General features: G+C 36.1%; 1 protein-coding gene across 3 annotated transcripts in view; it reads left to right on the forward strand.

Annotated features, from left to right (window-relative positions):
- The window catches only part of LOC117325764 (hemicentin-1-like), a 45,323-nt gene extending 36,620 nt beyond the window's left edge, over nucleotides 1-8,703 (forward strand). For all 3 annotated transcript variants that reach the window (XM_033882210.1, XM_033882219.1, XM_033882227.1), the window contains exons 6-11: nucleotides 1,775-1,861; nucleotides 4,396-4,427; nucleotides 5,764-5,899; nucleotides 6,121-6,348; nucleotides 7,446-7,628; nucleotides 8,097-8,703. In XM_033882210.1, the coding sequence (XP_033738101.1) occupies nucleotides 1,775-1,861; nucleotides 4,396-4,427; nucleotides 5,764-5,899; nucleotides 6,121-6,348; nucleotides 7,446-7,628; nucleotides 8,097-8,389 (959 nt within the window). In that variant the 3' untranslated portion in view covers nucleotides 8,390-8,703. The remainder of the gene's footprint in view (nucleotides 1-1,774; nucleotides 1,862-4,395; nucleotides 4,428-5,763; nucleotides 5,900-6,120; nucleotides 6,349-7,445; nucleotides 7,629-8,096) is intronic.
- Nucleotides 8,704-12,104: the final 3,401 nt, after the last annotated feature.

Here is a 12,104-nt window from a genome sequence, read left to right on the forward strand (position 1 = left end):
TTAGTGTATATCATCAGGTATATTTATCTGATACATAAACGTTAGTGTATATCATCAGGTATATTTATCTGATACATAAACGTTAGTGTATATCATCAGGTATATTTATCTGAAATCATCAGGTATATGTATTTGATACATAAACGTTAGTGTATATCATCAGGTATATTTATCTGATACATAAACGTTAGTGTAAATCATCAGGTATATTTATCTGATATCATTAGGTATATTTATCTGATACATAAACGTTAGTGTAATATCATCAGGTATACAAATGTACATTGTACTTATTTGATACATAAACGTTAGTGTAATATCATCAGGTATACAAATGTACATTGTACTTATCTGATATATAAACATTAGTGTATATCATCAGGTATATTTATCTGATACATAAACGTTAGTGTATATCATCAGGTATATTTATCTGATACATAAACGTTAGTGTAAATCATCAGGTATATTTATCTGATACATAAACGTTAGTGTATATCATCAGGTATATTTATCTGATACATAAACGTTAGTGTATATCATCAGGTATATTTATCTGATACATAAGCGTTAGTGTAAATCATCAGGTATATTTATCTGATATCATCAGGTATATTTATCTGATACATAAACGTTAGTGTAATATCATCAGGTATATTTATCTGATACATAAACGTTAGTGTATATCATTAGGTATATGTATTGGATACATAAACGTTAGTGTATATCATCAGGTATATCATCAGGTATATCATCAGGTATATTTATCTGATACATAAACGTTAGTGTATATCATCAGGTATATTTATCTGATACATAAACGTTAGTGTATATCATCAGGTATATTTATCTGATACATAAACGTTAGTGTATATCATCAGGTATATCATCAGGTATATCATCAGGTATATTTATCTGATACATAAACGTTAGTGTATATCATCAGGTATATTTATCTGATACATAAACGTTAGTGTATATCATCAGGTATATCATCAGGTATATCATCAGGTATATTTATCTGATTCATAAACGTTAGTGTATATCATCAGGTATATTTATCTGATATCTTCAGGTATATTTATCTGATACATAAACGTTAGTGTATATCATCAGGTATATTTATCTGATACATAAACGTTAGTGTATATCATCAGGTATATTTATCTGATATCATCAGGTATATTTATCTGATACATAAACGTTAGTGTATATCGTTAGTGTATATCATCAGGTATATTTATCTGATACATAAACGTTAGTGTATATCATCAGGTATATGTATCTGATACATAAACGTTAGTGTATATCATCAGGTATATTTATCTGATACATAAACGTTAGTGTAAATCATCAGGTATATTTATCTGATACATAAACATTAGTGTATATCATCAGGTATATTTATCTGATACATAAACGTTAGTGTATATCATCAGGTATATGTATCTGATACATAAACATTAGTGTATATCATCAGGTATATTTATCTGATACATAAACGTTAGTGTAAATCATCAGGTATATTTATCTGATACATAAACATTAGTGTATATCATCAGGTATATTTATCTGATACATAAACATTAGTGTATATCATCAGGTATATGTATCTGATACATAAACGTTAGTGTATATCATCAGGTATACAAATGTACTTATCTGATATATAAACATAAGAAGATATTCATTGCCGACATTTCTCGGCCAGACAGTTTCTAGGAAATTGACTAAGGAAGAAATATCATTTTCCATTTGTATACATTCATTTCAGGCTGTACAAGAGGGAACTGGATATGTCTGAATGGAGGAAGGCTGCTGACTTGTAAACCCGGTTATTTCCAATGTAACTGTAGTGACCGTAAGTGTCTCCTTTATTATTTTTGCTATTCTATCATTGAGCTAGTAAGCAAACGAAACATGAGCTATGAAATCACGTGGAATTTTCTATTGTAGAAATTGAACACATTGAGATTATGTAACATAAGTTTACTTATCTTGCCGTTTGAAAGTAAAAATGATCCGCTGAAAATTGAAATCCATGTCATACATTTTGTAGCGAACGTTATTGTCAGCAATGCCCCGGAGTGTCACTATAATATGCCCCGGAGTGTCACTATAATATGCCCGGAGTGTCACTATAATATGCCCCGGAGTGTCACTGTAATATGCCCGGAGGGTCACTATAATATGCCCCGGAGTGTCACTATAATATGCCCCGGAGTGTCACTATAATATGCCCCGGAGTGTCACTATAATATGCCCCGGAGTGTCACTATAATATGCCCGGAGTGTCACTATAATATGCCCGGAGTGTCACTATAATATGCCCCGGAGTGTCACTATAATATGCCCGGAGTGTCACTATAATATGCCCGGAGTGTCACTATAATATGCCCCGGAGTGTCACTATAATATGCCCGGAGTGTCACTATAATATGCCCCGGAGTGTCACTATAATATGCCCGGAGTGTCACTATAATATGACCCGGAGTGTCACTATAATATGCCCGGAGTGTCACTATAATATGCCCCGGAGTGTCACTATAATATGCCCGGAGTGTCACTATAATATGCCCCGGAGTGTCACTATAATATGCCTCGGAGTGTCACTATAATATGCCCCGGAGTGTCACTATAATATGCCCCGGAGTGTCACTATAATATGCCCGGAGTGTCGCTATAATATGCCTCGGAGTGTCACTATAATATGCCTCGGAGTGTCACTATAATATGCCCGGAGTGTCGCTATAATATGCCTCGGAGTGTCACTATAATATACCTCGGAGTGTCACTATAATATGCCCGGAGTGTCGCTATAATATGCCTCGGAGTGTCACTATAATATGCCCCGGAGTGTCGCTATAATATGCCCCGGAGTATCACTATAATATGCCTCGGAGTGTCACTATAATATGCCCCGGAGTGTCACTATAATATGCCCGGAGTGTCGCTATAATATGCCCCGGAGTGTCACTATAATATGCCCGGAGTGTCACTGTAATATGCCCCGGAGTGTCACTATAATATGCCCCGGAGTGTCACTATAATATGCCCCGGAGTGTCACTATAATATATCTATATTTCCACTTAATTCAGACTCAATGAACCTACCACAGTTAACTCAAGTCATTTTTCAATGAACTATATCAAGTCTGGCGTAGGAATACATTTATCGAGTTGCACATAATATCCCATGTCACTATAATATGCCCGGAGTGTCACTATATATGCCGGAGTGTCACTATAATATGCCGGAGTGTCACTATAATATGCCGATGTCACTATCATATGCCCAGTGTCATAATTGCTCGGAGTGTCACTATAATATGCCGAGTGTCAATAATATGCCCGGAGTGTCGCTATAATATGCCTCGAGTGTCACTATAATATGCTCGGAGTGTCACTATAATATGCCCGGAGTGTCCTATAATATGCCTAGTGCACATAATATCTCAGTGTCACAAATATGCCGAGTGTCCTATAATATCCTCGGATGTATATAATGGGAGTGTCGCATTATGCCCCGGAGGTATATAATATGCCTCGAGTGTTCACATAATATGCCGGAGTTCCTATAATATGCCCGAGGTCACTATATTGGAGTGCTTATATGCCCGATTCACTATAATATCCCAGTTCCTATAATATGCCCCGGAGTGTCACTATAATATGCCCCGGAGTGTCACTATAATATGCCCCGGAGTGTCACTATAATATATCTATATTTCCACTTAATTCAGACTCAATGAACCTACCACAGTTAACTCAAGTCATTTTTCAATGAACTATATCAAGTCTGGCGTAGGAATACATTTATCGAGCTGGGACTATATCATTTTCAAAAGTTATCATATTTATATGAAATAAATTCCATTAAAAATAATATTTGTTTTAATTCGTTATTAAGTTTGTTCATGAAAGAAATCCTGAAAGTAATACCCATATGTAGACGAAGAGTGATGACGTACATTTCGGTAAGTTCCGTGGTAGACTTGCACAAGTCCCTATTTGTCAAGGACAAAATATATACAAAATATCAAAAAATATAAATATAAGGATTAAATAAAGTTTTGTTGAGGTGTATGGGGGTATAAACCTCAATAGGTCTTGAGACAAATTGATCATGAACTGCTTCGCAGTTCATAAAATTTGTCTCAAGACCTATTGAGGTTTATACCCCCATACACCTCAATCCTTAAATGCCCCGGAGTGTCACTATAATATGCCCCGGAGTGTCACTATAATATGCCCCGGAGTGTCACTATAATATGCCCCGGAGTGTCACTATAATATGCCATAAAGACAATGCGATTAGTGTTTAAAACAATGTCAATTATTCGAAGGGGCAATCGATAAGGTACACATTCTAATTATTAATTTGTTTGTTTACAGCATTTCGAGGTGAAAGGTGTGAGTTAGTTAGTGTAAGTAATCTGCCACTGTAAATTGTTTTATCAAGCATATTTGGTGCTGTTTTCTTAGTTCTCATCTCGTCAAAAAATATCCTTCAACACATAGACCACCTTTAGACAAGTTGTTCTGCTTTTAGCTGTATGTGTTGTCGATACAAACAGAAGATCCCAAAGAGATCTGATATTTTCTCTATTCTTTTCATTCTTCCTCTAAGCATTTGATAATAAGGGGCCCTAGATGAAGTATACGAAAGATCTAAGAACTAATAGATATATCGATAACAAATTTCCATGAAATATCAGTAACTAAATTGTACCGTCAAAATCCAGGATGGATGCTTTCCTGATTAGGCTCGTAACTGAACAAAATAAGGGGCTTATAGTAGTGTACCTAGCATGTATTTAGGGGCTTATAGTAGTGTACCTAGCATGTATAAGGGGCTTAGAGTAGTGTACCTATCATGTTTCAGTAAGATCCATTTAGGGGCTTAGAGTGGTGTACCTATCATGTTTCAGTAAGATCCATTTAGTACATCGGATAATGATGACAACATTTCGTCGCCAAAATCAAAGATGACTGCCCCATTCAGTATATTTTTCTGACCAGTCCAAAAACCTAAAGGGCACAAAATAGGGAAAAGGGCAAAACTAGGGAAAAAAGAGAAAACTGCATATAAAATCTGAGTGATTCATCCGCACTTCTCACGAAATATCTACAACAATAATGATTTAAGGACGGACCATGGGCTCGAGGTGAATAACTCACTGTCTGATGCATGATGGTGGGCTAAAAGACATATACCATATTCTAGGAGGGACGGGAAATAAGGCTGTTGTATCACGTACACGTCGGGCTAAAAGGCATATACCATATTCTAGGAGGGAGGCTGTTGTATCACGTACACGTCGGGCTAAAAGGCATATACCATATTCTAGGAGGGAGGCTGTTGTATCACGTACACGTCGGGCTAAAAGGCATATACCATATTCTAGGAGGGAGGCTGTTGTATCACGTACACGTCGGGCTAAAAGGCATATACCATAGGAAGGAGGGATGGGGAATAAGTCTGTTGTATCACGTACACGTCGGGCTAAAAGGCATATACCATAGGAAGGAGGGATGGGAAATAAGGCTGTTGTATCACGTACACGTCGGGCTAAAACACATAGACCATGGGATGGAGGGATGGAAAATAAGGCTGTTGTATCACGTACACGTCGGGCTAAAACACAAACACAACTGTATGCTATGAATATCATATCACCAACACATCTAATTTGATATTTGTCACCAATATCAGTTTTCGAGAGGTTAACCACTACAATTTGATTTAATTGATTTTGACAGGTTAACCGAAAATGTTCCAAAGATGCATTTACTGCTGATTTACCGAGTTGTGAGAGCGTTGGCGAGTCTCCGTCTCCCTGTTTACATACAGTAAACCATACTAGCTTCCACTGCGATATCCCAGTGCCACGAAAAGGTTAGAAACAATATTATGTTTGTAGACATTTTCAGATTCTGTATATTAATAACATAATAAGTAAGTATACAGGTGTTACAATCTGGAGATTGAAGATGTGATAAGTAAATATTGATGACAATGTATGACAACATAAGCCAATTATATAAGCTTGAATTATCAAGAATAATATTGAACTCAGGAGTCGTTTCAAATAAATTCTTCCTAAAATCACGTTATAGATGTGAGTGGTCTGACAGAATGTTCCCAGATCCCTGAGGGAGGTCTGGTGACCCCTGATCCCGTGACCGAAGGTCCCGTTAACACTGGCCAGTGGTCAGCTTGGTCTCAGTGGTCAAGGTGTTCCATGTCAGAAGATGCTAGATCAACGGGGCCCTGTATGTGCCGGAGGAGGGAATGTAAGGACGAAAGTTGTCAAGGAACAGATATTCAAGTGACCAATTGTACAGGTAAGAGGTGTATATCAGTTAAAGACCTCTAATGAAAACTGTCTTACTGTACGGTCTAATGACACAGGTAAAACTGTCTTACTGTACGGTCTAATGACACAGGTAAAACTGTCTTACTGTACGGTCTAATGGCACAGGTAAAACTGTCTTACTGTACAGTCTAATGGCACAGGTAAAACTGTCTTACTGTACGGTCTAATGGCACAGGTAAAACTGTCTTACTGTACAGTCTAATGACACGGGTAAAACTGTCGTAACTGCACGGTCTAATGACACAGGTAAAACTGTCTTACTGTACTGTCTAATGGCGTGGGTAAAACTGTCTTACTGTACAGTCTAATGACACAGGTAGAACGGTCATACTGTACAGTCTAATGACACAGGTAAAACGGTCATACTGTACAGTCTAATGACACAGCTAAAACTGTCTTACTGTACGGTCTAATGACGGGTAAAACTGCCTTACTGTACGGTCTAATGACACAGGTAAAACTGCCTTACTGTACGGTCTAATGACACAGGTAAAACTATCTTGCTGAACGGTCTAATGACAAAGATAAAATTGTCTTACTGAGCGGTCTAATGACACAGGTAAAACTGTCTTACCGGTTTGTTTACTTACCAAAGTGAATTGCGCAAGGCATTACAGAAATTGAACTGAATATTCTGAATTAGAATCGACAGTTGAGTAAAGATAAATATCTTATAGATTTTTATATTTCCATAAGTTTGCCTAAAATCACCTACAGTAATAATGTGATTTACTATTGTTTGAACATCAACACCAAGCTAACATTGTGTTTACAAAGAGGGAAATGTTTGATTATTATTGATATACTGTCTGATTGTGCAGATAAGGTGTCTACCTAAACACTGCGTCCAATTTTACAAGTAAAGTACAATCATCCGTCAATTCTTTGAGGACAAACAATTGTTTAAATCAAAACACTTCTATCATTTTTGTGTCTTTTTAACAGAAACATTTATCGTAATTACAACAAGGCAAGATATCGAATGCTTACTAATGGTTTAAATTATTTTCATGAAGTAAAATTTATTAAATTTATTTTACAACAAATTTTATTCGTGACCACCAGAACACGGACACTGGACAGACTGGACGCCGTGGTCAGCATGCTCATCTACCCGTGGGAGGAGTGGGAAACGGACCCGGTATAGATTTTGCAGCAACCCTGCTCCCAAGTATGGCGGTAGGTCATGTGACGGGAAGTCAGAGGACACGGACGTACAGACAGAGAGATGCAACCATGACTGTCCAGGTAGGAGTCAACTCAAGGACTGAAGCAAAAGAATGTACCAGACAACTGATAACATTATATAACACAAGTTTGATATCGCCCTTCAGTTATTGTAATTACACATTGTAGCTGAAGTTTTCATTTCGAAATTCATTTATGACATCACAACTTCATGTCATCATATATTAAGTTTTGCAATGTGGTGTCATAATAGATACACTTGAAGTCAAAATGAAGATGCAATACTGCGTTTGTTGATTAATTAATTCTATGTATTTGTATCAATGATTTAGCACGATAAAGTGTCACGTTTTCTTACCGTATACATGTATATGAGTCTGTTGCCATATGGACACGGGGACCAACCCACAGTAAAAAAAAAACATGGGAAACTATTACACGTAGTCAGCTGTTTCTCATGGACTGGTGAACTGTGTGTGACTTTTTAAAGTTTGATACGGTTGTAAATATTATATTGTTTATTTTAAGTATCTGGATCAGAGCTACAGATGACGGAATTCTCCTCCTGGGGCAATATCACATTTGAGAATGAAGTTCCTGGCTGGCTGAGAGTTCGAACCAAACTTGTGTGCCAAGCTCCAGGGGGTGAGCTGGCGGAAATCAGTGGAGAAGAGGTGGCGCAGGCCTGTTACCTGCTCAAAGTTTCAGTAGAACACTGCCATGAAAGCCGGTGTACTCCACTAAAGGGTCTCCGTAAACTCATAGACAACACTTCCGTATCAAGAAGGTACAAGCCAGCCGAAACTGTTGTGGAACCATGAAGGCTATACACGTTTACGGAGCATGACATGACATGTTTCGACACAGGAGATTGGGAATCTACCCAAAAAGATGTCATGCTACAGCAAGTGACCAATGTTTTAAACCGGAATATGTAAAATATTACTCTGGCGTTCACATGACTTGTTAAGTTGTAGGATTTTACAAAACTACGGTCGGATAAAAATAGGAGTGGGGGCTAACCTGGCATCAAGTACCCTGTAGAGTATGTGGACTGTCAGAGGATGGCTGGACTCGTTGTGAATCACCGTACCTTTAACATCTCTGTAATAAATGGCATTTATATTGAAATTTACCTTACAGACCCCGTATATCACCTAACATCTCCATTACGATCACCTGTATATAACAATTTAAATTGGTTGTTGAAGAAAATCAATCTTCTAATATAGTTTCGCTCTCCGGCCGCGTGCAATCTTTATAGACAACATATTTAATTGTAATCCATTTAATTGTCCTGCATTTCAGTGTAGATATATGTTATAATCAATTTCATAGATTTGCTCATTTGGAACATTATTTTTTTGGCTATTAAACTGTTTTCTGTGTACAGATTTAAATCCAAAATATCTGGCATTCAGAGTATAGAGGATATGCGCACTCGTGAAAAATATCAAAATATTAGCCACACGAGTGAAATATATTTGGTATTACTGAAGATACTGTTAGATATTCTGTTTATCACATTTTTTATCAACGAAAAACCTACCCCGTATGCTAACTAGGCCTACAGCGAAAGTTTGCATACAAAAAATGTAGTTCCCCCTGTCCAGGTGCTGACAAATATGTCGGGCTTTCTGATTGGTCAATTATTGTGGTATTTTCTAATCATTAATTTGATTGGTCAAATCAGCAAAAGTGATATTTTTCACTAGTGAAAAATATCACTTTTATAAAATGAATAATTTTTGATATTTCACTGGTAAAAATGTAATAAATAGAGGATATCTAACAGTGTTTTCAGTAATACCAAATTTATTTCACGAGTGGGGCTAATATTTTGATATTTTTCAAGAGTGCGCAGCACGAGTGAAAAATATCAAAATATTAGCCACACGAGTGAAATATATTTGGTTTTACTGAAGACACTGTTAGATATTCTGTTTATTACATTTTTTATCAACGAAAACCCTATCCCGTATGCTAACTAGGACTACAGCGATAATTTGTAAACAAAAAAAGTAGTTTCCCCTGTCCAGCTGCTGATGTATATGTCGGGCTTTCTGATTGGTCAATTATTGTGCTATTTTCTAATCATTAATTTGATTGGTCAAATCAGCAAAAGTGATATTTTTCACTAGTGAAAAATATGATATTCTTCACTAGTGAAAAATATCACTTTTATAGAATGAATAATTTTTGATATTTCACTGGTAAAAATGTGATAAAATTGTATATTATACTTACTAAACTTCGAAATATATATGTGACGTCATGATTTGTACATACATTGTTTTTTATAGATAAACTTAGACATGATATATGGAATCATGCTTTTCTAGACCCTCCATATAACCAACAAAAAGTTTGAAAAAGTTAAAAAAAAAAAAAAAAAAAAAGAGTATATTTCATACAGGAGATAAAAGACCATCCGTTTGTACAAAATCGGTTTTCAGTTGCTCAATCATGCTGTAGACCATTTGAGCAAATACAGGTCTACTTTCCACCTGACGAAGGAGTTTAAAGATATTCCTCCGTTTCCACTATTCCACTATCTATTCAGACTTACCTTTTACATAACACTTGTTTTTCTTCCCAAAATGATGCTTCTAACTAAATTTAACCACAATCCGCTTATTCGTTCATGACTATTAGGGATTTTAAGAAAAAAGACGTACGAACAATGGACGCTGCTGCATGACAGAAGGACCGGTGAATTAAAACACCCTTTTGTCATTCCTGTATATGTGTTGAAATGTTTGTTTAATAATGAAATTTTATTACGAACGTAACAGTAACACGTTGATACATGAACACAATGTACATTTTAAATGTTTGTTACCTAGAGTGTGTTGATAGGAGAGACATGTAAACGGGCTGTATTGTAGACGATATCAAATAAAGACCAGACCGTCATCAATGTGAAATCCATGTAAGTATCCTCACTTGGCAATACAAACTCATTCAAAGCTTATCCAATAGTGTTTTCTTTAGTTTGTAGCTTAAATGCGGATAAAACATTTCGTTGTTTTTGGTCGTTTTCTTTTTTCTTTTTTAATGTGAATCACTTCTTAGTAAAATAGTTAAAGTAAGGGATTGAGGGAAATAGCAAGTTTTTTTTTCAACTTTTGCATAATGAAATAGACATAGTCTTGGCAAACTAGAAACTTTGCTACGTCCCTAAACATCTATTTTTATTGTATATGTTGACTCAACGTGCCTTGGACATGAAATAACGTCTTTTTATATTCATAATGATGACTATTTAATTTTAATATATCACACAACTGGGACAATTTTCACTGAAATATCACGAATATATGAAGGCTAATCGGAAACGCATAACCCCCTTAAACAATTCGGCTTTGTCACACAATCTTTGAACACATCACGTTTAGCCTGGTCTGACATCCGTTCTGTGTTGCAATGTAATGTAAGATGATCCAGTGTTGGCCGTCTATACACATTCGGGGTGTATTGTGGTAGCTGTAATGTTACCTTCTTGAGAAAGACACAGACAACTGTTAAAGCCCCAGTTCTGTTCTAGCCTGATTGTGTTTACTTCTATCTCAGATATATGTTGCCATTTACGGTCTTCACAAGGGTAAAAACTGGAACAAAATATTGACGTAATTCAAGTTCAACATTGGTCTCTGTTCCATCAAAAGGTCCCTGGCCGAAACAAGTCCTTTAATATGTACATCGTACGAATACATGTAAAAAGGAGAGTGGTCAGCGTAATATTGTAATATAAAAGATAATATTACATGTAAAAAGGAGAGTGGGCAGCGTAATATTGTAATATAAAAGATAATAGTACATGTAAAAAGGAGAGTGGTCAGCGTAATATTGTAATATAAAAGATAATATTACATGTAAAAAGGAGAGTGGTCAGCGTAATATTGTAATATAAAAGATAATATTACACGGAAAAAGGAGAGTGGTCAGCGTAATATTGTAATATAAAAGATAATATTACATGTAAAAAGGAGAGTGGTCAGCGTAATATTGTAATATAAAAGATAATATTACATGTAAAAAGGAGAGTGGTCAGCGTAATATTGTAATATAAAAGATAATATTACATGGATGATGTTGATGAGGGTTGGTTCTGATGGAACATAGGATGGCACAGATAACCGATACTGAACTGTATTAACGAAAACGAGGTTCACAACATACAATTATGAGTACATATAGTGAAACTTGCGGAGCGCAATCATCAACAGATGATGATGATGATGATGATGATGATTTTACTTGAAAACACATGGTATCTTATGGTGGTATTTTTGATTAATCTTAACCTTAAATCATTATAAACAAGAAATATCTTTCTAGCATCCGTCTTAGGCGACACAAAAATGGTTCCCCTTCCCCCAAGGATGCAGCCCAAATCATTTCATTCCATCAGAAGAATTTTAAAGAATTTGCTTTATTTCTACTATGGAGTCCCTCTCCATATGTCCCTGAGGGGCCAGACCCATCTCATACAAAATTGGTTCCAATTCACCGAAGTATGCTTCGCACTAAATT

The sequence above is a fragment of the Pecten maximus genome, chromosome 1 (genome assembly GCF_902652985.1).
Source record: "Pecten maximus chromosome 1, xPecMax1.1, whole genome shotgun sequence".
NCBI classification, from domain to species: domain Eukaryota; kingdom Metazoa; phylum Mollusca; class Bivalvia; order Pectinida; family Pectinidae; genus Pecten; species Pecten maximus.